The sequence below is a fragment of the Brassica napus genome, chromosome A7 (assembly GCF_020379485.1).
Source record: "Brassica napus cultivar Da-Ae chromosome A7, Da-Ae, whole genome shotgun sequence".
Lineage (NCBI taxonomy): Eukaryota > Viridiplantae > Streptophyta > Magnoliopsida > Brassicales > Brassicaceae > Brassica > Brassica napus.
The window spans coordinates 17,605,148-17,632,664 of NC_063440.1; the positions used below are offsets into that span (position 1 = coordinate 17,605,148).

Here is a 27,517-nt window from a genome sequence, read left to right on the forward strand (position 1 = left end):
TTAATGAACTATATCATTTTCATACTTTTTTCTTGTAGAACAAGAGTATCATTTTTTCAAATAAAAAACCACTCAACCCACTAGGTTGTGGGTCAAAGCAGGCTAGGTTTAACCCCCCAAGCCATCACTACCAAAAACGATATGTCTATCTTATTGCAGATACAATAGAACCTCTTTAAATTAATAATGTTGGAGCTTTGAAATTTTATTAATTTATAGAGACATTAATTTACAAAAGTTTTTTTTATTTAAAATTCTTATTTTAAGATATATTTATTCTAAGATAAAAATATATTTGATTTTATAGATACTAATTGTTATTTTTTGAAATTGGACATTTATATTAATTTTATTATATAATTTTGTGTATATAATATATATTGCATAGAACTTAAATGTGGTTTTAGATATAATATTACTAGATCTCATCAAAAATATATTAAGTTTTAAGAAAATATAATGATAATTCCATTGTGAATATATAACAAACAATATCATGATATGTTCTTACTTATATAAAATATGTATTACATATAAGTTATTAATTTATAATTTTAATGGAATAATATATTTACATATAATTTTCAAAAAAACATTATCTTATTATTTTATCTGTGTTAAATTTTGAACTGGTCCAAATTGAGAATAAATTTATTAATTTATAGAGATTATTAATTTATCGAATATTAATTTAGAGAGATTCTATTGTATTAAAGAGATCTTGTGTTTTTTTTTCCTGGTCAAAACAAAGAGAACAAAATGTTATAGAAACTGAATGATTTTAAATGTCCAATAAATTAACCGACCCTGTAAACCGAAAGCTGAAAAATCGGTTTGGAAAATTTGGTTCTGAGTTTAATCGCATTGACTAAAATGTGGGTGTTGGGCCCAGAAATAACCGAACATGAGAGGTCCAAGCCACAAACCGGTTGTTGGCTATATATTAAGAAACGAGGGGACAGGGATCTGGAATAGAGTTTCTAAGTTCTGGAACTGCTTTCAAGTCTTGTCAGGTTCTTCTTCTTACTCCCTTCGTGTTAAAAATAGGATAGGGATGATAATATTTCCAATCCAATTAGCGATTTAGATGTGTAGATTCTTCCTTTTCTTTTTGTACTTTGATATGTCTGATTAGATCTAATAGGTTTCTATCTTAGCATATTAGCATCCAATTTAGGGATTAACTGTGTGTTGTGTTTTTCTTTGGTTTGCTCTAAGTAGATCCATCAGATCCAGATCCAGTAATGGCGGGTGCAGTAGCTAGAATTTTGAAGAGGGTGGGTCTCCCTCCATTGGGTGTTCTGGATGTAATCTCGATAGGTTCATTACCGGTCCTAGCCTATATATACTTCCGGCAGGAAAAACAATTTGCTTGGCTTGATGAGCAAGAGAAACGTGTGAATGCAACGGTTGCTGACATGAGGGCTAGAGGAATAATCAGAGATCGTTGATGATGATGATGATTTATCAAGCATGTGGTTTCTTTTTTTTTCTTTCTATATTATATATGTTAGTTTTCCATCTATAATATTCCTAACATAGTTTGAGATTGGCTTGACTGATTTGCGTACGTGTTGAGAGATAACATAACCATGACAGTTTCTAACTTAAAAAAAAAAATTGTATGCATCGCAAACAAAATCTGTTTATTTGATTTTAACCAGATAGGTTGACAACTATCAGACATAATCTCATGAAAGCAGAGACCCTTTGAACGTTATGTTATCTCCATAACCTTAGCTTTCTGTGTATTCTCTTTCATGCTGTTTGTAGAGATGCACATTGATGTTAAATGAAAGAGATCTGTGAAGCCTAGTTCTCGCCTTTTGTTTTGTAAACAAAATTCGATGATAGACAACGCTATGCTTACCAGAGTTATAAAGAGGGAGCTTACAGATGAACTCAAGAACAAGTGCTGGTGCTCCACCTCCTCCGTTGCATATTACATGAACTCAAGAACAATTTCCCGATCCAGAGGCAGAAGAAGTTGCATATTAATAAACTGAACTAGAGTAGAATAAAAATAAGCGGTCCGATGCTATTGGTGAAGTTTACCTTCTCACAGCAGTTGCAATCTTCGCTTTGATTTTCTTTTTTCTTACGGGGAGCGCTGCTTTCTAATCTTTTTCCCCCGTTTTGAATTAGGAGACGTTTGTGGTCCTCTCTTCATGCAACTCTTCTTTATAAGCTTTCAGTGGACCACTATGTGAGAACTTGAAAGGACCATGGCCAGAAGATGATCTCCGGTGTTTAGGGACTGAAACTACCAATGTTGCATCACCAGCACTCCTTTTGTTAGCCTTCTGTGTCTTCTCTCTTGCCAGGGGAATCTGTGCGTCCAATTATTGGATTCAAATTTATCCAACATTCCCCAGGTTGATCTCCCTCACGATTTTCAAAACGTCCGACATCAGTTTTACCAAATTTAGTATTTGTTCCCTTTCTCCTCTTGGTTCCATGAGCTCTCAAACGTTCAACAATTTCCTTCCCATCAAGTTTGAAAGAAAGAAAGATATCATCAATAAATACACAAAATCACTAGATACTGCAACTCAGATTCTAAAGTTGGATAGCATACCGATGAATCAACATGACTCTCCAACTTGAGAGAACTCAAGTGTGCCAAGACAGTTTCATCAGCTAGCCACAATTGCTCAAATCAATACTTGACGTCTCCACCAGAACTGGTCAAATCTGTAAATCCAGATGAGCTATTCTGAACAGGGTTGAAGAAGCTCAAATAAAATACAAATAAACCGTTGGAATCTCAGGTCAGTAGTACCATGAAGTTCCTAACCAAATTTTAGCACGATCGAATTACTTTTGGATCACGAAACACTGCCTTGAACTTATTTCTGCAACAGTCCTTGAGTACACAACCCAAAGGTAGAAATCACAGAAAACCGTGGGACGTTACTGAACCATATTTCCTCAGACTCTGTGTCTGTCTCAGTGTATCTTCTCAATGGTAAATGCAAATGACAGAGAGCACTTGTTATATGCAGCCTTCTATAGCTTTGATCTTTGAAAATTAGTGAGTCAGTACATCAGTTTATATACACAAAACAGTTCCTAGATATTTGGGATTGATACCACGAATATAGGAATAAGATATACACAATATGGAATATTCTAACAAAATTCATGTTGTCCATGTTTTTTTGATGAATATTAATGAAATTTAATGTCACATTTTATGAAAATTTTAATTGTTTTTTCTAAAAAAAAAAGTTAAAATTTAAGATCTTGATAACTGATGAATAAAAAAATATAATGTATAAAGTGAGTGTATAAAGAGATTTTCCAAAAAAAAAATATTATGTTTGTGTTTCTATTTGTTTTCTAAATTCAATAAAAATCATATATATTTTGATAAACAACTTTGTCATGTATAAGAATGTTCAATTTAATCATTTTTATGATCTTTGAATTAATATTATTTATGTATTAATAAATATCTGTAAGATAAATGTGCGGTCCTTTTTTGTAATTTGATATATCTTTCTAAATCTATCTCTATCTTAGCATATTATCATTCAATTTAGGAATTGACTATGTTTATGTTTTTTTTTTCATGACTATGTTTGTGTTTTAGAGATAACTGAGGAAACAAAATATATAACATGCTTACCATTAATATAAACTGAATTATGTGAATTTTGTTAAACCTAAATCGATAATATTTTATAAATCATATTTATTATAATAAGGATTAGTTGATTTAGATATATTCTACGATTCAGATACTTTTTATTTCTAGTTGAAATAGGTTTAAATCTTGTATATATTTATACAGCTCTGTATAATTTAATAAAACGCGACAATACAACCCAATAATATTCCTAACTCTACAAGATCCATATCAAGCAGATACAGTTATGGCGGGTGCAGTGGCGAGTTTATTCAAGAGGATGGGTTTCTGGGGTGTTGTGAATGTAGTCTCGATAGGTTCATTACCAGTCCTAGCTTATCTATGCGGGCAGCAGGAAAAACAACTTGCTTGGCTCGATGAACAAGAGAAACGTGTGATTGCGAGCATGATAGATAGAGGAATTGTCAGAGAGCGTTGAGGGTTGCAGATTTTCCACATATATGTGCTTTTTTGAAAAAATTAAATATGTTAGTTCTCCATGTCTCCGTCTATTATGTTTCCATTAAATTAAATAACTCTTTTCGTTGCATAAATAAGTTTTTAAAAGATTATCCCCCATCAACTTCTATGATTTATCTGTTTGGCAAGTACCAAAGTTTAGCATACCAAAGGTGACAACAAACACAGCGAATATCATTCGACGATTGCATGGCTTCTATTTTTCTTTGTTTGTACTGGATGAAACAATTTTATTTGGATTGCATCACTTAAAATTACCAAAGCATGGCGGATCTAACCAAAAAATAATTATTGGATGTATTAGTCTGACCAAGAATGTATCTATCTATCAACATCTATCAACACCCTTAGCTGAACCGAACATAGGTTGACAAAAGTAGCAACGGTAAAAGTAGTAAGAAAAAGAGATAAGAGCATGATAGGCAACTTTCATGAGTTACAGATTTGACATCTTAATCATACTAGCATTTGGCATAAGAACCTGAACTATATCATTCTTGGCGATCATTCACCTATTACGGCAAAAATTTCATACACTAATTATAGTTCATGCTCCTTCATTAGAAACAATCTCATGAAGCAGATAATGTTGTCTTCTTCCATCAATAATACTCCTGTCCTAGGCTCCTAGCTCCTTTAGCAACCGACCTTAGACAACACTTGACCTTTGAAATCATCCGATCATCTTCTTTACTCATTTTATATCAATCTCCTTCACTAAGCTTCCCTGATCATCTTTATCCTCCAAGATTCCCGCCGCATCAGTCAGCAGAATCAGTTTCTGATAAAGACAAAAATAAGACACTTGATGAGTGAAAAGCTACTTGATGTATCTCAGATTCAGAAGCACTCGTGTGGTTTAAGATTAGTCTAATGTTTTTGAGTGTAACATGATTGGAAAGTGATATGCTCTCAGTTCAGTCTGTGCAGCAATAAAAATGTGTCAGTGTACTTCTGACGATGAACGAGTTGTTCTTTTTTTTTTGTCAATCCTTCAACTCAAAAGTTGGTAAAAACTAGTGAATGTCACATTCCTACAAGAATGTTATATGTGTTGTGCAAGTAACCATGCAAAAGGCTTACCTACCATGGTGGCATGAACAGACTAACCTGTAAAACAAGACGTGCCATCATATAGACAACAACAAAAACAGAATAACATAAAGACACATCACATGATCCATTAGCACCGTACAAAAAGCTCACCTGCATGCACTGATCTAAATCTGAACAAAACTTAAGAGGGATATAGGCATTACCCATGTGACCCGTAAACGTAGAAACTGTCCTTTTCGTTGCAGCCTGATGTCTTTTAAACTAGGTCTAAACAATATCTACAGATCTTTACATGATGGGAAATAGAGTAAGATCAAAACATAAAATATGTAAACTTCAAGAATTCAGCAAACTCACTGCTTAACGCACGAGTTTCATCTTTATTCCAATACAAGAAACAATGCAACAGATACAAAGCGAGTAATAACTTGATGCTACATCAAGTTTGTAGGTCTGAGGAAGAGCCAAAAAAAAAAAAAGCCTAACCTAACAATCATTTATATATAAGGGCATCACGACCGGGTCCAATACCAATGTAATGAATGGGCACACCCACGAGTTCTTCAATCCTCTCAACATATTGTTGCGCAGCCTTTGGAAGATCAGCATAGTTTCTGATTGAAGAAATGTCAGACTTCCATCCAGGTAAGACTTCATACTCAACCTACATGTTCACAAATAAACAGAGTTATAACAAGTGAAGTTACACTATCCACTAAAGGAGTCAGTCAAACATATGTACAAAACTTACTTGCAGTTCTTCAAAAAGACGAAGATCACCAGGGAAAGAGTCAACACGAGTGCCATCACTCTTCTTATAAGCCACACCAAGCTGGATTTCGTCAAGGTCGGAAAGTACATCAAGCTTAGTGAGATTAAGCGACGCAAAACCATTGATTTGGCAAGAGAATCTCAATGCAACAAGGTCAAGCCAGCCACACCGACGAGGACGACCAGTGGTAGTCCCAAACTCCTGTCCAGCCAACCTTAGAAGATCACCACCTGGCCCCAAATTTTCCGTAGGGAACGGACCTGAACCAACTCTTGTAGTGTATGCTTTCACAACTCCAATTAGATCACCAACGGCTCTCGGAGCGATACCAAGACCTGTGCAGATCCCACCAGCTGATGGACTAGAGGAAGTAACAAAAGGGTAAGTACCAAAGTCAATGTCCAACATTGTAGCTTGACCACCTTCAACCAAAACCTTCTTCTTCTTCGAAATAGCATCATTCATAAAATGCACAGTGTCAGTTATGTAAGGCTCCAACCTCTCAGCATATCTCTTGTACACTTCAACTTCTTCCCTAAGCATCTCTGGAGTATACTTAAACCCTGAGAACCTAGCAGCTGCATCCGCTAGCAAAACGTCAAGCTTCTGAGGCAAAGTATCCATGTGCCTGAGATCACCAACTCTAATCCCATTCCTTATCACTTTACTAGAGTAGCAAGGACCAATCCCTCTCTTAGTCGTCCCAATGAAAGACTTAGCAAGCTCAGATTCTCTAAGCCCATCAACCTCTTGATGGAAGTCAAACAAGAGATGAGCACGGTCAGAGACCAAGATCCTTCCTTTACAGGAGACACCATTAGACTCAAGACCATCAATCTCCTTGAAGAGACCTGGTAAATGAACCACAACTCCATTGCCAATCACACAAGTTGTATCCTCGTTGAGTATACCTGAAGGCACGAGGTGAAGAGCGAACTTCTTCCCTTCAGAGTTGTATATCGTGTGTCCAGCGTTAGCTCCACCCTGACAACGAGCAACGATGTCGAAGTGTTGTGCTAAGATGTCAACGAGCTTGCCTTTGCCTTCGTCTCCCCACTGGCAACCTAACACGCCTGAGACTTGACTCAGTGATTCGATTCGTTCGAGTGACTTAGTGGCGGCTGAGTCAGTGGTGACGCTTAGTGACGCTGAGACGGTGTGACGCTTAGGAGAGCAGGGGATGAAGGTACGGGGGTGGTGGAGCGGTGGATAACGGTGGTGACGTGGAGCTCCGACGGCGAATCGTGGCTTGGAGTCTAGAGAGAGAGAGGAGAGAGACATTTTTGGAGAGAGAGAGAGAAGGAAAGTCTTTAGGGTTCGCCGGCACACTTGAGTAGTGTGTCAAGACAAGAACTGTTTCAAACTGAGCTCAGGTGAAGCTACAATGACTGTTTTGTCCTTTACTTGAAAGATGTTTTGAAGAGATATGTCGAACCGGGTATGCTTCTTTGGTCAAACCGGGTGTTACAAAATTTGGTTTCACATCTGGTACGATTGTTTCTCGACAAACACAAATGCATTAAACCGAAATCTAACTGAACCATTTCATAATTTCTAATTCGAGTCATCAACTGAACGAAAGTATGGTATGAGTTTTATCTCGTTAAACCGATAGTATAACCAGATTAAAGTTTTAAAACACAAGAACCCAATTACTAACATGTTACCCCTTCGAATAATTGATGTTGAATTTGTGAGGTTTGGTTTGGTGTGTGATCTTTGCGCTTGCCAGCTTATAGAATACCCAAATAATAAAACTTTGACTCTCAAATATATTTATTTAGTGAACTCCAAAAATGCAAATATATATTTACAAATATATTTTAATACTTCTCTTAGCAAATAAAAATATTTTAAACCAAATATGGAAGATTTTATTACTATAAATTAAATGGAGGGTTGACAAATTGAGACTTTCCTTGAGAAAAGAATTCTATAAATACAGTACGGATGACTAGAAAATAATAGAACAGAACATTTTTCTTCGTAGTAAAACTAATACTAAAAGTCTAAAACTATACATAATTGTAGTACCGGCTCTGGGTATAAGCCGAGGAAGCATTGGCTTTCAGCCTTTTTTTTAATATCTAATATTTTGGCCTTCAATTTTACAAAGTCTCCGGTAGGGTAGTTAGTTTGAGATTGTAATTTGTATGTCTGAGATTAGATGTTTGCAGTTGACCAACCACATTCTCCACATTTTACTATGTAATAGGTCCTAATATTTTTTCCGGCTTCCAGCCTATAAGTATTACGGGCAGGGTCTGCATAATGGGTGTCACTAGAATCTTTCTATCTCTCTCTCTTCTAATACTAGCAATTTCGGTATCTTACTCCAATGTTTCGGCCATTTTGGGTATGTTTTCCGCAGTGCCGCTCCTGAGATATTCAGAGTCCCATACGAACTACAAAAATAAGGACTTTAACACTACGTAAAAATTATCGATAAAAACTCAAGTTTACACTATAAAATGACAATATCCTCAAAACTAATAAAAATGATCTGTTTTTAAATATAGATTTTTTTTTTACATTTTTTCATGCAAAATCATCCATCAAATTTTCATAATCAAAGTTTTTGATCATATTTTTTTTCTATCGATAACATAGCCAAACTATTTAATTTTTTTTGTGTGACATAGCTGACCGTAAGTAAGTTTTTATCAACCTCAACTTTGAGAAACTTCTTTCGGTTGAGGCAAATGAAACTGGTATTGTAAACATCACTTTCTTAACTTTTATTCTAATCTGGTATTATTCGATTCAATTTGGTCACAAGATTGAAGAACCCATCAGACATAAACTACGAGATGTTTTAGGGATACATAATTTAGGCGGTATAGGATCTTATTTGGGAATCCCTCAAAATTTGAGAAGACCAAAAATACAGCTTTTTGGTTTTGTTCAAGATCACTTGAATAATAGAGCTGTCCGGTATGCGGTTGTCGTGTTCAGATTGTGTATACACACAAACAAATTACAAGATAGATTGTGTTCAAACATCATCAGATTGTGTTCATGATTACTAATAGATTATACCAATGTTTCGATATATATATCAATTGTTCTCTCTTTTATTTTCAAACTATTTCATCAAATATTATTTTGCATTTACAGAACATCTGATCGATGACAATGGATTGATAAAAATAAGTGAAAACAAAGAAATATAAAATCAAAAGTTAAGAAAAAAAATTAGCAAAATATAAGAAAATAATAAGTTATATTCAGTTTGCTTGTTGTATTTATTTATATTATAATTATTACCAGCCAAGATTAAAACAAAAAGAGATTTCAAGATTAAATAATAAACAATTTAACGTACATAATTTATACACATGAAGGTTAACCATGTCAACATATATACTCTCTATATGAATTATTAAATTAGCGATTTAACAGCCTAAAAATGTTTCCTTGGAAGGTTTCTGTTTTCTACTCAAAATAATCAAATATTGTAGCAAATATGTTTGACTCAAATCACTCAATCAACTCATTTAAGGTAAAGAGAATGTCAAGATTAAATTATATTTTAGTATAAACCCTAAACGGCTAAACCATTCATTGCTTAGTCATTTTAAACGTCATGCGCACTAAACTTTGAACCAGTAGTACCACGCTCACAGTCTAAAGAGAACGTTAGCATTGAAGCTATTATCTACAGGATTCCTTAAGATTTAACTGTATCTCTGTAAGAACATACCTGCAGATTCTCATAACTCATTAGGATTCCTAAACCCATGCAGAGAATTTTCAAAAAATAAATGCTGTGTTTATTAATGACCTAACTGCTACTAAATCATAGAATGATAACCCCCTTCTTTATGGCTAAACATATAGTTTTTTTTTTTTGTCACATATAGTTACAGACAGTTTTTACAGCTTAAAAATCTCAACCAAACAAATACAAATATGAAAAGAGGCTATACATAAAAAATACTAAATGATGAAAAAGAAACAAAAACAAAAACAAATAAACTCCCCACTCGTCGTCTCTGTGTACAATCTTAGTTTCCGAGGGACGAATGCGTATAACTAAATCCAGGTCCTCCGTAAAAGAAATGAACTCCCCACTCGTCGTCTGTGTCCAAATAATTGACATCATAATAGTTACTGTCCACATTTGTCTTTAAACTTTGAACCGGTTGGAAGTTGTTGCTACCCACAATTTCAAGATTCCGAAAATAACAAGCTTTTCCGAAACCTTCCACAGGGAAGTGGCCTGAGCCCATTTCTGTCTCCCTGTCTCTGCCAAAACTATGAGAGTCTACTATCTCACCTACCCATTGCACATTTTCTGTATATTCTAGATTTGTGAAAAGCTCCCCTGGCCGATATCTTACTATCAAGTTTTCTGGGCCTAAACTTAACCACCAGTTTCCTTGTTTTTGATCCTATAATTTTTTTTTATGTTGTTAATTGTAACATACTAATAAAATGAATGTATATCATATTTTAGATATATAGTAGATACATATTGAAATCTTACCTTCCATACGTGGACGGTGATTTCATATTGTCTATCTCCAAAGACAGAAACATGACTAATGGCACCTCCCATAACAATACTTCTACTCGTTTGAACAAACCCCAGACATCTGAGGTTATAGCATCCTGTTGTATGGTATGCGTGACTCTATAAAATATTTAGAAATATTGTTATTAACATGAAAAAATCATAAAACCATGTTATTATAAAAGTTGAATGTAAGGTTCACCAGAATTTCAAAACCCTCGAATCCCTTTTTGTCATTATTTTGTTTCAGCGTAATTGTGATAACGCAAAGGCCTTCCGGTAAGAATCAGTAAGATCTCCTTTTTGCGTTATGTATACTCCATTTAAATATTACCTTCAGTATATTATTTTTCCTATCAATATTTCATTCGAGTATTAGTGCATTTTTGTATAAAAAGAGTATATATATCAATTGTCATTCGCTCCTTTATCTTCAACTTATTTCATTAAATATTATTATGTATTTACATGACATACTGATAACAATCAACTGATAAAATAAGTAAGAACAAAGAAATACATAGTCAAAAGCTAAAACAAACAAGCAAGATATATAAGAAAAATATAAGCAAAATAATAAGTTATATTATGATTCAGCGGTGACGCTTAGTGACGCTGAGATGGTGTGACGCTTAGGAGAGCAGGGGATGAAGGTACGGGGGTGGTGAAGCGGTGGATAATGGTGGTAACATGGAGCTCCGACGGCGAATCGTGGCTTAGAGTCTAGAGAGAGAGAGAGGAGAGAGACATTTTTGGAGAGAGATAGGAGGAAAAGTCTTTAGGGCAGGGCCGGCTTAGATAGGAGGGCGAGTGATTGCTCCGGGCCCAATCCGTTGTCTCCATATTTCTTAACAGGTAAAAGTCCGGTTTTTTTTAAAATTACATGTATTTTTATATTAAAAATAAAAAAGAGGTTCAAATTTTTTTATATGAAAGTATTATTTTATTTTCATATATTTATTTTAAAAAATACTTTTGGTATTTTAAAAAATAACATATATCTATCAGATTTTTTTTTAAAAAAATAATAGTTTGAAAATTAAAATGTTTGTTTGCCCCAAAGCCCATGACACTATTGAACCGGTTCTGCTTTAGGGTTCGCCAGCAGACTTTGAGTAATGTGTAAAGACAAAAATTGTTTCAAACTGACCTCAGGTGAAATTAAAATGACTGTTTTGCCCTTTACTTCAGATGTCGAACCGGGTATGAACAAACGGATTTAACAAAGAAGCCCTTTTTGATCAAGAAAAAAACAAAGAGCCTTCAAAAAACGGTCCATACAAAATTTGGTTTCACATCTGTACGATTGTTTTTATACAAACACAATCCCAATCATTAAACCGAAATCCAATTGAACAATTTCATAATTTATACTTCGAGTCATTTTATCTGGTTGAACGGATAATATAATCAGTTTATAATACAATAACAGTTATCTGTATTATTAAAGCAAAATACATCTTAAGATTTTGCTCATAGTTTAACACTATAATTACAATTCTATACCATTGAGAGAATATTCTAATATTAATAATGAGATCTATTAAAAATCATTGAAGCAAGAAAAATAAAAAATGAAAAATACACGGGATCTACCTAAAACATTTATCGCCGGAGAAAAGAAGAAACAAATGGATCAACCTATAATTAGTGTTAGCTGAAAAAAGGAAAATTAACCTACTCTAATATTCACCTCTACTAATTAAATCAATAAGTGTAGACAATATAAAAACTATAAAAGTAGTTAAAACAAGGAAAAAAAATACAATGATGAGTACAAACAACACAGATATGGAAGTAATTGGTTGGATTATAGCTTTAATATATGTACTGTAAAATTTAGTCTATACAATTTTTTATTATAGATTTAACGGTTATTGCAATAATACAATGGTCGGAAGGGTTTCAGAACATATCGAGAAATCTTTTAAAAATAAAACGCTATTTTCTAGTTTGTTTTTGGGAAACTCATAAAATCATATTTTATGATATTGGGCCATGTTTATTTTTATAAATGAAAACCCGATTTTTACCCACAAGATCCATTTGTGTAGAATATATTTTTGTATTTTCAATATCCACTAAAACCCCCAATTTTTTAAAAGTTACATTTAATAAAAAGTACTAACAACAAATAAATTACATTATAATTACTAAGAATAAAATTTTGTCATTTTTAAACTAATAAAACAATTTCTGTGAGTATATACATCTTCTTATATCATGTCCAACATATAAGTATATTTTAAATACATAAAAATCAACAAAATTGTGAATACATTAGATTATCTTATATAAAATGCATAATCTTATAATTAACAAAATTTAACAAAATCTTATAGTTATATACTTATACGAATATAAATTTTTATGTAAAATATAAATTTATTATATTGATTTGTATACAAATTTTTTGATTCACTATATTATATAGTTTATAAAAAATGATCAAACATTATTATTCTTTCTATAATCTCAACAATTAGTTACCATAAATCATTATTTATAATATTATTAGATTATTTGGCAACTGATATTAATTTGTAATGGACTTATTTTTATTTTTAGATCGAACTAAAATAAGTGTTCCAAAAAAAAAGATTTAATTAAAATAAATAAAATTAAGAAATCATCTATCAATTAAATTATAAAAATTTCATTAAGACTTTACCAGTGATCGATACATAAGCAAAATTCAATTAAGTGATTTTTATTTAATATATAGAAGGATTTATACTTTTATAAATAATTTACATGGTCTTATAAATAGTTTTAAAATCTGATAAATTAATTTTGTAAGCAATGATAAATAATTTTAAAAAATTGGAAAAAATGTGTGGTTATAAGATCTAATAGTTATTATATAATTATATACATGTATAATTCATGATGCAAAATATAAAATATTATATTTTTTTTTTTTTTAATTTTTTTTCATTATATTACATATTTTGTAAATATTGAAAATAATTGTTCAAACATTATTATTTTTTTTTATAATTTTGACAATTAGTTAACATAAATTATTATTTGTAATATTATTCAGATTATAGGGAAATTGCCACAAATAACACATTCGTAGTACCACTTTTCATGTTTACACTAACCACTTTTACCCTCACTTTTAATGAAAGGTAAAATACAATTATACTCTTGTGGTTAGCTAATCTAGACTTAGGATTTAGAGTTGAGAGGTGGGGTAGGGTTTTTGGAATGTGAAATTTAGGATTCTAATAAATATATAAATAAATACTTAAAATATATATAAAAAATAGTTTCAAACATAATTTTCGTTTTTCAAAAAGAAATTTGAAAAAAAACAATAAAAAAAATTCGAAAAAAAAATTTCAAAAAAAAATTTCAAAAAAAAAGTTATAAAAAAGTTCAAATTTGAAAAAGTATAATTCGAAAACATAAAAAAATTTACTTTTTTTATTTAAATAATTATTTATTATATATAAATAACAAGGGCATAAGAGTCTTTTGTCACTTAATGAAGAAGGTATTTTTGAAAATGTCTCTTTAGTAGTGGTAAAAATGAAAAGTGGTACTATGAAAGTGATAAACATCTAATTTCTCCTAGATTATATGGCAAATGATGTTATTAGTTGTAAACTTACTTTTAATGTTTTAGATCTTTTTTTTTTAACGTCTGATTAATTATTCTATTACAACGATGAAAAATCAAATTATAACAACTTCTTAAATCTTCAACATTGATCGACATGTAACCAAAAATCACAGGAGGATATAATAATCAATAAAACAGTCTAATATAGCAAATGATAACAAAATAAAAATTTTGACTGAGTACATCGTATTCCGTATTTCCATAAATTCTCGTGAAATAATATATCTTATATGCAAATATACTTCTTTAGTCAACTCCATAAATGTGTATATACTTCTATTTCCAAAAATAAAAGAATATTAGCAAAAGTGGAAGATTTTATGACTGTAAACTAAATGTGGAATTCGAAAACTGAGACTTTCGTTGATAAAAGAGTTCTATAAATACAATTCTTCATGGATGACTAGTAAATACTACAGAACAAATTTTCTTCTTAGTACAACTAATATTATAACAATACAAAATGGGTATCACTAAAATTTTTCTAACTACTTCTCTTCTAATAGTATTCGCAATTTCGATTCCTTACAACGTTTCGGCAGTGTCCGGTATGTTGTTTCTTACAAAACATCTCTGATGTTTTAGTTTTAGCTATATTTATTCTTTTTTAAAAAGAGTAATTATTCATTTTAAGATCAATATTTACGTTAGTATAATTTTTATAAAGTATAGAATTAGTAATAACAAATTTTATAATGTGTGTTTCAGTGTATATGTAAATTTTTCTAACTCTGAGAAGAAAACCCCATTGTTTGGACCTAATAGATTATAATGTTAATGATGAGTTGTATATGTGCAGGGATCGAGCCAGCAAAAAAATCTACTCTTTGTTTTCACCAATGTGGTGGAATATATGATGATCATGCATGCTTCACTGACTGCATACATAAAAAATACGATCATGGATTATGTATGAATAATCAATGCTGTTGCTTCAATGATAATTGAACGTAACTCTCGATATTTGGCGAATTGAATTTGGTATTTTAAGTATTATGAAAAAATCGTTGTTGCTTTTCATTGTTTTCAACTTCTTGAAAATGAAATAAAATTATGATTTATTTTATTAGCGCATTTGCAACCTAAATATAGTCAATGTTGTAATAATTAGAGTTGACTCAAATAACTCGTAAATAATTTTAATTCAGGATAATCTCAATATTGTTAAATTTCTTTTAATGTTCCCAAAGGCCAAAACCAACATTGCTTGAAGTCACTTTAAATGGAATCATCTCCTCTCATACCCCTATATCTAATAACACAATCTCAAAAGGACCTTTTTGTTCTTTTAATTTTATATGTCAAACGAAAAATCATAAAATTAAAATGAAAACGTTAATATTTTTTATTTGATTTATACAATTTGATAAAAATATTTCAAAAATCCAAAAACGTTGTTTTCTATATTTTCGAAAAAATTATCAAAATATGCTTAAAAACGATTTTAAAATATATTTTTTTGAATTTGAAAAGTATAGAATTTAAATATTTACCCATGGGTTCACTAATCCATAGGGGGGGTTAGGGTTTAGTTTTGATAACCGAGAAGGATTTGATTTGAGAGTTTAGATTTTGATTAAAAAAAAAATTATGAAATAAAGGTATAGGAGACTCTAAGAACCCATAGGAGATTTGGCATTTTACATTTGGGGCACGCTAGAAGTTGGCTCCTTTAAATGCCATGCCGAAACTGGCGCAATAAAGTTTGAACCAATAATACCACGCAAATGTCAGTAGCTCTTCACCGCCAAAATCCGACGGAGGAATCTTCTGTGAGACAGTTCGTTTGTTTCACAGAATGTCTGCGAACATATATGATGATCATTCCAAATTTTGGCGAACTTCGATTTGGGAGTTTAGAATTTTAGTTTCTAGATCGTATTTGCTTTTTCAACTTCTTGGAAATGAAACAGAATATCTTCTCTCTTTTCTCTCCACCGTATCTCCTTTTGTCCTCGCCACAGTCTCTTATATCATCTCCCAAAAAAACTCTATTTTGAAGTTTCCAAAATTTTATATTTAAAATTTAAAGTTGTTCTTCTCCAAAATCAAAACTTCAAATTCAATTTCAAAATTTTTTATATTTTATAATATGATCCTTATATTTGTCATAACTAATTTGAATTCATAAAACTTTTGTAAATAACTAGCACATGTATAAACATATTACAACAATATTAATTAATAAAATATTTTATTAAACTAAAAATTTAAATAAAAATAACTTAATTAATATTAAACATCAACCAAATAGCATATTATTTCATAAAATGATTTTCGTAATGCATATATGATCTATTAGTGCATTTCAAAATAAAAATGGCTCTTCTCATTTTTACTTTGTAGATTACGAGCTAAAAGTTGTTGAAATCGGGTAATATTGATACTTGTAAAACATTAGATCGGAACAAGAAAGTAAAAGAGAAACATAAAATATTGCTAAAAGACTAATTTTTTCCGATGATATTAATACTCGTGAATATATTCAATATGAACAAGAAAGAATTGTACGAAAAAAGACATTAAAAACAACAACAACAACCATCTTCAGTTACACAAAAAAAAGGGGACAATATTTGAAAAATTTGAAGGTTCCGGATCAAACTTACCTGACTATTAGTAGTGTTGTAATATTTAAATTTGTGTAATAGTTATGTCTTCATGTAATTTTTTTTAATCTTTTTGTTAAATTTTTTCTTGTATATTATTGTTGTCTAAATCTAGCTTAAAATATTTTAAATATTATTTTAAAGTTTTATTTAACTTTATGTGTAAAATTTAAAAACTGTAAACAAAATTTAAAATATTTATGAGATATAATTTAAAACAATAAACCAGAAAATATTTATGAATCATAAAGGTGATGTGTGATACTAAAAATAAACTAAATCGCAAATACTAAAAATTCCACGGTCAAATATCTGTTCCACTCCTTTTTATATCTATAATTAAATAGATAGTTGTAAATGTATAATTTTATATAATTATTACTTTTGAACATATAATTTTAAATATTTTAATTATTGAATTACTTACATATTATTAAATTAATAAAATATAAAATCTCTATTAAAACTAAAATTTTATGTTTTATGAAATAATAATTAATTTTTAAAATTTATAGAACATATAGTTTCACTATTATTTTCTTTTTTTTTATGATATGTAAACGATATTTTTATGAAAGCAAACTTGTATAATTTTTTTTATAGATTTATTTGTATTAAATTATATGGACGAAATATTCGTAAATATCTATAATTTTTTTTGCATATTTGTATTTTTCGAAACAAAGCAAATAAAAAATCAAATATCTGTAAACTATAAAATAAATCATAAATACTGAAAATTATTGTATTATCCGGAGCTCGGTACCCACCCCTAGTCCAGCCCACTGTACAGTATTCTGCCAGCTAATATATATAATACCCTAAATAGCAAATAATAACAAAAGAAACTTTGACTGTCATGCAAAAACAATATACCTAGTCAACTCCATAAATGTGAATATATATACATACAATATATTTTAATACTTCTCTTACCCAATATAAAAATATTTTACCAAATATGGAAGATTTTATTACTGTAAATTAAGTGCAGGGTTGAAAATTGAGACTTTCCTTGCGAAAAGAGTTCTATAAAAAAGAACAATTCTTCACGGTTGACCAGAAACAATAGAATAGAACAAATTTTATTCGTAGTACAATACTCTAAAACTACACATAATGGGTATCACTAGAATCTCTCTAACTCTGTCTCTGCTAATAGTATTAGCAATTTCAATGTCTTACAACAACGTTTCGGCCGTGTCAGGTATGTTGTATCTTACGAATGATGCTTTTGTGTTTCATTTATCCTTATTCATTTTTAAGAACAACATTAACGTTAATGTAGTTGATTAGTTTCCCTATAAATTTTACTCATAGAAAATTATATACTATGTGCATAAATGGCAATGCATATGTATATTGTTTAAGGAACTTCGAGAGAAAAAACATTATTTTGACATGTAAATATAGATTATAATATTAACGTAGAGTTGTATATATATGTGCAGTGATCGAACCAGCCAAATTACCTACCCGTTGTTTTCACCAATGTGGTGGAATCTATGATGATCACGCATGCTTCACTGACTGCATACCCAAAGGGTACGATCATGGAATGTGTAGGAATGGTCGTTGCTGTTGCTTCAATGATAATTGATCATACTCTCGATATTTGGCGAGTTGGATTTAAGATTTAAAAATATTTACTATTTTATCGTAGTTGTTCTGGGTAATGAAATAAAAACATGATTTATTAAATTAGCGCTTTTGTAGCCTAAATATTTTCTTGGAAGGTCTCTGTTTTCTACTTAAAATAGTCGATATTGTAGTAAATAGAATTGACTCAAGTCAGTCAATAAGATAGTTTAAACTAAAGAGAATATTTAAGTCTTAAGCTAACTTTACACCAAAAAAAAAAGAAGTCTTACAGCTCTAGTGGTAAAGGGCTTACAGCTGTGAGTACCGCCACCAGGGTTCGAATCTCAGCCACTGGGGAATTAACATTTCGGCATCGCCAGGGACAGAGGACCGACACGTGGCAACACGTGACTAGTCTGGATCACTTTGGTGGGGCCAGGATACCTCTGTATAATTCAAAAAAAAAAAAAAAAGAAGTCTTAAGCTAATTGAAGAGAATACCACGCCACGTCAGTTAAGCATGGGCACTGAGCGTATATCTAAAAATTTTTGGATTATCCGTAATCCGCTCAATCACAAACAAATATTTATATGTGAATCGTTTCGATCCAAAAAATTTCAGATATTCGGAAATCAGGATGTCCGGATATGCGGAAGTCCCAATATCTGAATTTATTTTCAATATTCCATCCATTATATTAAAAATAATAAAATAATATATAACATTAAAATTAAATAAGCAAATCTTCATAATATCAATTTAAATAAGAATAATAATATCATACTAACAAACTAACATCTTTGATAGAAATTGTAAAGCAAAAAAATCAATATTAACAAACCTAATATGAAAACTCATATGTTAACATTCGACTCAACATAAAAATTAAATTGGATATGAAATAAGCTGAAACAAAAATTTGAAAAAACAACTTCAAATAAAAAGTTAACCAAATTATATCATAAAATATGTATAGATATAATGGTTTGTATATACAGTTTTATTACATGCCTATAAATATACAGATCAGATCTCCAGCTTTCTAAAAAAAATTGTGATTTGTTTCATTTTCTGAGGATACCACATTTTGCGATTTGCTTTGATTTGAACCCTTACAAACATATCTAACTTTTTTTCTGATAGAATCAGAACGAATAACTAACGGATAGAATCAAATTAGGATAATATGCCCAGCCCTCAGTGCTCTCTTTAACTAACTAAAATCCCGTTGACAAAGATGTTATCTCTTTTGCGTCAGTAACTTTTGTCTTGTAGGGTTATAACTTATAAGAATGGGTGATAGTCGATAGATCATTCTTATTTTTATTTTTATCTTGTAAATTTAATAGATCATTTGTTATTTAAGATGAAAATTTGTACTTACTATATGTACAAACATTGTTGCTTGTAATAGTTATTCTCATGCAGAACAAGTTTTTCCCTTCTCTTTGTTTTGAGTTGTTATCCAGGCTGGTTTATACGGTCTAAAGGAAAAGTTAATAGTAAAACTATTGTTTCTGTAAGAACACATACCTACTGATTCTCATAACTCACAAGATTCCCAAATGCATTTAACAGAGAAATTGGAAATGGTTATTTTGTTTATCAGTGGCCAAACTGCTACTCGATCACAGAATCATAAGCCCATTATTTAGGGGGAAACTTAACTTTATTGACAGAGTTTTTTTTTTTTTTTTGGTGTAATTTATTGACAGAGTTTTCACAACTAAACCGAACAAAGTTTTAAACAAATTTACTGAATAAATAAAAATATTAAAAGAGAAACGATAAATAGTACTGTTTTTTACAATGACTTATTCAATTAAAATTTTAAATTATTACAAGACGAATCTACAATTTTAAAATAAACTAAATAATAATAAAGAAACTCAAACTAAAACAAATAAAAATCAACCTTCTTGTCAGAGGTACGACTCCAGAATGTGTATGAGTACTGAAACCTGGTCCTCCATAGAAAAAATGGGTCCCCCATTCTTCATCTATATCCAAATTCTTGATATCATAATATTCTTTTTCTGCATTTGTCTTTAATCTTTGGATCGGCTGGAAATTGTTACTATCCACAATCTCCAGATTCCGGAAATAGCTAGCTTTTCCGAAACCTTCGAAAGGGAATCGACCGGAGCCCATTTGGGTCTTCGTGTGTCTACCAAAACTGTGAGAGTCTATTACTTCACCGCCCCAATGCACTTCATTTGCGTAATCTAGATTCGTGAAAAGCTCCGATGGCCAATATCCTATTATCAAATTATCTGCTCCTAAACTCAACCACCAGTTTCCCTGTTTTTGATCCTATCATTTATTTAATTATGTTTGTTAATTAGAACGTACAAATAAACTGAATGGACATATGTATATAACTTTAAAAGACATATATTGAAAATTTACCTTCCAAACGTGGACGGTAATCTCATATTGTTTACTTCCAAAGATAGAAACAGGACTAATGGCACCTCCCAGTACAACACTTCTACTCGTTTGTACGAAACCGGGACACCTGAGGTTATAGCATCCTGTTGTTTGGTATGCGTCACTCTATAAAATGAATACATTAATGTTATTAACATGAAAAAATCATAAACCATGTTATTGTAATATTTGAGTGAAGGTTCACCAGAATTTCAAAACTTTATTCCCTTTTCTATCCTTTCTTGTTTCAACATAAATGTGTTACCGAAACGCAATATGAACCAGTAAGCTTATAGATAAAAGCTTGTGCTTTAAGAATTCAACTAACTATATAAAAGTCGCCATGAGAGAGTAAGGTAACATCAACAAACCAAAAAAGTGTATATATTATTTTGATATTTTTTGCTTTAATTGATTGACTTTATTGTGAACGGTATTATAGATTATGAATCAACTTGAGTTTATTGTTCATGTTTCGAAATTTTATTATCTTTTCATATAATTTATTTCTGTTTAATTTATTTTTATTTCAAATAAAAATTCCGATACACTTTAAAATGTAAAAAATACAGTAATTAGTTTCTAGTAACTGACACTTATAGATTAATAATATTAATCTCTTTTTCTATAAGTTTTACTCCATTTAACGTAAGGTATATTGTTACTCTAGAGTCTAGATTATTTTCAGATTGATGATGATTAAGAGTATAATATATAATAACGTATGTTTGGTAATGTAGCATAAATAATATAAATTGCTGATAAAATAGATCATGATTCATACGTACCGTCCAATAAATAAATAGTCTTGGCTTGTTGTCGGTATACAACTGCGGATACACCTAATAATTGAGTAATTAAAAATATATAATATATTAATCACATGTATATAATTAAAATAAAAATGATTAAAAATATTTAAATATTATATAATTCAAAAAATTATAACAAACCTGCCACCCAACTTCGATTGTGTTAAGATTGTTCGTCTCATATCCTCCTGAGCTGATCCAGATTTGTGAGATACTTAGCTCAATTTCTTTGTTTTCTACTTTTGGATCCCATGTTTATCGTAGCTTTAGCTCCATATAATTTTGATGAGACATCCGTAGATTTCTCTGCATACTGTATATATATATCATTTTAAACCAAAAAATATTTTAAATAATTATTTTAATTTTGAAAATAAACTTTTAATTTATCACGATACGTATAAAATATAATCTTACACTTGTTGACTATATTTATATCCTTAAAAACCTTTAAAAGGATAAAAAAAATCTTACTATGTTTTTGAAAATATAAGTGAATTATTTGTTCAAAGTAACTCTTAATAATTATAATTGGATATTATATCTATTTATTACAATATTCCTTACAAAAGTGGTTATTTACTTTTAAGATATCAAATATTATGTTTACAAAAGATTCTCAGAGAAAAATGAATAATGAATTAGTGTTGAGTTCATTTTCAGCATTATTAAATGACGGCATGGAAAAATGAATTGTTCCCAGGCCCAACCAAGTATAAAGCTTAGGGCCGAGTAGCGTTTGTAAGAAATATTTAAATGATTTTTCTTAGCAAGACCTAGACAGAAAAAAATTGTTATTTGTCCCGGCCACCTACATATGTTGGCCTGTTCTGATAGTCCCATGAAAAGATTATACATAACAAAATATTAAGTTAAAGATGATAATAGTATATCTCTAAAACCATTATCGAACAAGTATAATTTTATGATAAAATTATTATAATATTGGCAAGTTTTAATCAATTTTTTGTTGAATCATATCAAAACAAAACCATCCATACTCAGGAAGCTAGCTACTCAATCTCTTCACTACACATATGGAGGCAGCAAAACTCAGAACTCAGCCGTCCATCTCACAGGATTCACCCCAACACAAACAACTTTCAACAACATCGACATGACATCCGCAACATAATCAGTGCGAGAAAATTCAATCCTTTCTCTAATCTAATTCTTTGTCTATACTTTGTTTTTATTTATTTTTTGCCAAAGTATCACCTAGTAGGCTTCTGTAATCCTAAAATTTGCATTATTATTAATATTCACAGTTTAGCAAAAAAAAAAAGTGATTTTTAAAAAATATAGATTAACTATTCACCTCATGTGTAGTCTGTGTAGATGTGTTGTTGCCAGGATATTCACTAGCGTCGTCCTGTCGCATGGGTACGGTCCCTCTGGGGCATTTTGCAATACTAACATGCGCTTCTGTCGTTCGCCATTTGCTGTTTGTATTTGATTTGGTCGTTGTTGTAGGAATTTTTGACGGGGATTCCTATAAATATTTAAAAATTAGAAATGTTATTTGTTTTACTTTTTAAAATATGGGAAAATTGATTATCTAGATAAAGATAAACTGAAATAATTTTTAGAAGTTATAAATCAAGCACACCTGAAACTTGTGATTTCTTAATAAACTATTATCAAATGCTGGTTGCTCCTTTCTGTCGACGCATTTAACAAGACCGCGCGCCATCTGAGCTCTGTACAAAAATAAATGTTTAAAAGGTGTAAAAAGTAAATAGACAATTATTATTTTTTATCACTTATTCAGTAATCTAGTGGTAAATCAAATACGATAACTATATATATTTTTACGAAATAAAACGCAAATGATCTTAACAGTACGAATGACCTAAAGATTGATCAAGCAAAAGGTAAACCCTAAAATAGTACCTCAATGTAGTAGTCTGAATGAGCAAATGCGATGAGCGTAAGAAGATGGGCGACCCGTAGAATAATCAGCGTGATCTGTGAAAATTAGAGCAAATAATACACACGAAAGGCTGTTAACTCCTTTACCGTCTTAAACTTCAAAGATGCTTCTCAAAATATAATAATATAATTGAGCTAATTTCCAAGATTAATCTAGATCACTACTAAGCCACAGAAACAACGGTTCTTGGAAATGTGAAAATGAATCAAGATTGTCTTTCTCAGAGCAAACTCAAAAGAAATGAGAAGCATGACGAAGATCCGTTTACTATTCAAGCAATCCATCATTTGGTTCGGTTCGAGTAGGCAAAAACAATTTGAGAACCTTTGTTTAAAACAGTTGTAGATAGAATTAAGCTCGTAATCTGAGACAGAACCTAATAGATCTACACGTCTAAAAATCAAACCCTACTGAAAACGAATTAAACCTAAAATCAATAAACAGAAACAGGAGAATGTACCTTCATGGTAATCTAAACAGGAAACTCTCTCTTAGTGTAGACCTTGAAGGAGATTAAGAAGTTCTTAATAAGAACTACTCTTACACGAGAAAGATCTTCTTGTTTTCTTACTGTAGTTAGGAATCTTTTTTTGTTTGTTTGATTCCAAGAGCCGAAAATCTCAGAAAAGAACTTTGATTTATTGAGTTGATTCAGCTTCTCTCTCTCACTCTCTCACTGGTTTATAAATCAGTGGTAGTCTGTGCCTAGCTCTCACATTCTCTGTATCTCTTTTCTTTCCGGATTAAGAATCAAGATTTGTCGCATAGGTTGGGCAGTTTCCAGCCATTTAGGGCAAAAAGTTATGGGTATATGTTGTTTTCCAGTATAAAGTATTAGTAGTAGTATTTCAATTTTCAATGCATAAAAACATTTTGACAAAGAGAATATATGAAAACATAATGACAAGAACACATTTACGGAATAAGAAAAAGATGGAAAGTACATATAAATTTTCTTACGTATAAATTTTACTGCATCAACTCAGCAATGGTAGTTTGATGGGAAAAATAGAACTTGGAGTAAAACGTAAATCCATCAGTTTTAGATTCAAATCCTTCCAGAAATTTAATTGTCATTTGATTTGTTTGGCAAACGGAATAAAACCATGTTTTAAGCTTTATTTCAGAAATCTGAAATTGGACTAGTCGTCGATACATGAATCCCCTTGAGAATATTTGGGTCTCCAGTCTCACACTCAAAAAACAAAAATTATACTTGCATAGTTGCATCAACGATCTTTATGATAATTAACATTTTGGTGAGTTTCAGTTTTTTCTGAGGTGATTAGAAAAAAGAAACCCATGCGAATATTTACACCAGCCCGCGCGTGTCTACTTCAACGACAAAACAAGACCGATTTTGGAAAACTATGACGTTTACAAATTATTATACACGGGCTATAAACAGATACATGCATTTTTAATGGATCTTGGAACATTCGAAAATAGAAACCTGCATGCGGAGTGAGTCTCTCTCTTCAATTATTTTATTCGGTTGGTGGAGCGAGCTTTTATATCTGCGGGAACCACATTTCCTTTCTTTAAACTGAACAGATTAATATAGTACTTTGTAACAACATGTGAAATGGATTTTTTTTTTTAATAAGTGAATAGATCCAGACAAGTTAACTAATATATGTGAAATTAGGTCTATCATCATAACGGAAACGCAGAGCTGGCAAAATTGTTTTGGTTCTGAGTTTTTTCTTTGAAGGAGAAAGAAAATACAGAAATAAGAACAATGAAGTTTAAGTTTAACTATTTTGTGTAAAAATTTAACAATTGAGCTGTTGCATTGAAGTCCCACATGCACCCATTCGATAAATCATTAATTTCGAATTAAATCAATCCAACTAATGCCTGATTGTTGTTGATTTATATCATTATAACTTAAGTTGCGCAAGAATATAATTATACATTTTGTAACTACATTTCCTTTTTGTTATTTGGTCGTCAATGATCTGAATTATTGGCCTTGTTTAATTGAGCTCAATGCGAGTTATGGACTAACACCAAAGAAAGAAGAGTTTTAAGTATCAAAAACATAATAAAATTTTAAAGACATCAAAATTTGTATTATGTTCTTGTAGTATAGTGATTTTGAATTCACATTTTCTCTGAGGAACATGGTTAAAATCATTCATCATGCAAGGGAGATTTTTCTGCTTTGGGCTACAAAAATATGGGTCTCAGGCTTGATTGAGCCTAGCAAACAAATCGGTAAGATATCCGATCGTGAAAACTGCATTTGATTGGCCTTGCTTCCATTTGATTGGCCTTGCCTAACAAATCAATTTAGGCCATATGATATTCGTTGTAATCTTTAGTATATACAGCACAAATATTTACTTATTTAATAACTTGTATTTTGAGTGTCATGACTGATGTCTATTAATTAACTTTGTAGTTTCATTGAAATTAGGCTCAATCTTGGCGCCTTTACATTTCATGCTCAACATTATATTCCATACTGCAAACAAAAACAATAGTAGTATTTATGACTACGAATGTATATAAGAATGCGTTAAGTAGATAGATATACGCCTCTAGTAGATTTGCCGATAATATGTGGAAAAACATATTGAGAACAGCATGTGACTCTGCTACATGAATCAAGACAAATGATCTTACATAAGAAAGTTGTAATTAAGCTCAACAACCATTCTTTGTTCTTTTGTGATCTTTTTCCCTTTCAAGCAAAACATTTTGGAGAATATTAATAAAGTAGTGAACAAAATGCATCAAGAAATAATAAATAATACGAAGATTAATTTTTTTTCTTTAGTTTTTTTTTTTGCTTAACAAAAGACACAGGTTAACTGATCTTTAGTTTTGTTTATATATATAAAAAAAGAAAATTTGGTTACATAGATCAACCACTTTAACATTCTTTTGCCCCTTCAAACTTTTGATTTTGAAAGAATGTTTGAACTTTGAACAAAAAAAAAAAAGAAAGAATGTTTGAACTTTACTTTAATACAAACCACGAAAGATATTCTCACACTTTACACCGCACTAAAAAATCTGAACCATGTCGATTATGTAAATGACAATCACATTAATTAGTAAATGAAATCCACAAAGAAGTTAACAAAAGAAAATGATATCATACGGAAGAAATTTGAAAGACTTAACAGTTAACATGCATTCACGATAGTGTACAACGCATTGCGAAAATGTTTGCGACAGTATTGTTTTAAGGAAGAAATCACAAATAGTACTTCTTAACATTCAATGAATTATATCAATTTCCTTGGAGTAAACATCTTGCTTTTGATAACATCGTGCATGATTTTAAAAACTAAGGTTCAAAAAAAAAAAACTGGTTTACGTGGCTAAACCTATACAAAACGCCTAAGGATTTGTTGAACATTACTAAAAACTATTAGAATCATGGTTAAAAGTTACAAGTTTGGGTTAAATCAAGTAACGGCAGTGTAGTGAAGAAATGCTCTGCATATGTAGAGTAGAGATAATTTCTTAGCTAATACGCATATACTTTTCTTGGCCAATTCAGAAACTCAAATATATTGGGGATGACATTTCCCTTTTAACTACTAAAGTCAGTGTTAAACTTCCCAAACCTATAATTTGTATTACTAATCCACCCAAAACTGTATGATTTCTAAAGTAATTCCACATCTCCAATTGAAATCACAGATCAAGTGGGTATATCTTGTTAAACATAAGAGATAAGGGGGACGTTTTAAAGAAAGAAAAGAAATAGAGGAGCTAGACTGAAATAAAAGAGAGAAACGCCCATTCCGTGTTCGAGAGTAGTATCCTCGTGATCATCATCTCCGTATCTATACTATATTAAAAGGGTTATATAATCATCAGATAGGACGTCCACGTCAGACAAAAAAATCGACCAATCACGTTATAACGTTTTGACACGTCATCTCGGATGTGGGTATGTTGGGCTTCGATTTTTTTCTTATACAGAATGTTAATATTAATGGCCCAGTAAGCTCATTTCTGTTTGCTCTTCACCTTCTTCGTTTCCGTTTCACGAGCGATTCGACGTTGCCCTTACTCACTTTCTCCATCGAGACTTAAAATCTC

The 27,517-nt window shown here is 30.9% G+C and overlaps 2 protein-coding genes and 3 long non-coding RNA genes across 5 annotated transcripts; 3 read left to right on the plus strand and 2 right to left on the minus strand.

The window, feature by feature from the left end:
* The first annotated feature begins 889 nt into the window (after positions 1-889).
* Positions 890-1,526, plus strand: LOC106356844. Its single transcript, XM_048737062.1, has 2 exons — positions 890-1,013; positions 1,222-1,526. The coding sequence occupies exons 1-2, from the start codon at positions 905-907 to the stop codon at positions 1,449-1,451; spliced, it is 339 nt and encodes a 112-aa protein (XP_048593019.1). The 5' UTR covers positions 890-904; the 3' UTR covers positions 1,452-1,526.
* A 3,934-nt stretch (positions 1,527-5,460) lies between these two features.
* LOC106445925 (adenylosuccinate synthetase, chloroplastic-like) lies at positions 5,461-7,378 on the minus strand. The gene is made up of 2 exons (XM_048737063.1): positions 5,919-7,378; positions 5,461-5,831 (listed from the first exon to the last, which is right to left on the minus strand). Exons 1-2 carry the CDS (start codon positions 7,218-7,220, stop codon positions 5,661-5,663), a joined length of 1,473 nt encoding a protein of 490 aa, XP_048593020.1. The 5' UTR covers positions 7,221-7,378; the 3' UTR covers positions 5,461-5,660.
* A 7,132-nt stretch (positions 7,379-14,510) lies between these two features.
* LOC125576614 lies at positions 14,511-15,152 on the plus strand. Its single transcript, XR_007315040.1, has 2 exons — positions 14,511-14,634; positions 14,886-15,152. It is a non-coding gene; the product is annotated as an uncharacterized LOC125576614 (long non-coding RNA).
* Positions 15,153-16,896: 1,744 nt separating this feature from the next.
* LOC125576615 lies at positions 16,897-18,396 on the plus strand. Its single transcript, XR_007315041.1, has 2 exons — positions 16,897-17,902; positions 18,147-18,396. It is a non-coding gene; the product is annotated as an uncharacterized LOC125576615 (long non-coding RNA).
* A 362-nt stretch (positions 18,397-18,758) lies between these two features.
* Positions 18,759-27,197, minus strand: LOC111214427. The gene is made up of 7 exons (XR_007315042.1): positions 23,913-27,197; positions 23,413-23,487; positions 23,129-23,219; positions 22,838-23,011; positions 21,661-21,832; positions 20,687-21,549; positions 18,759-20,590 (listed from the first exon to the last, which is right to left on the minus strand). It is a non-coding gene; the product is annotated as an uncharacterized LOC111214427 (long non-coding RNA).
* Between the last annotated feature and the right edge of the window lie 320 nt (positions 27,198-27,517).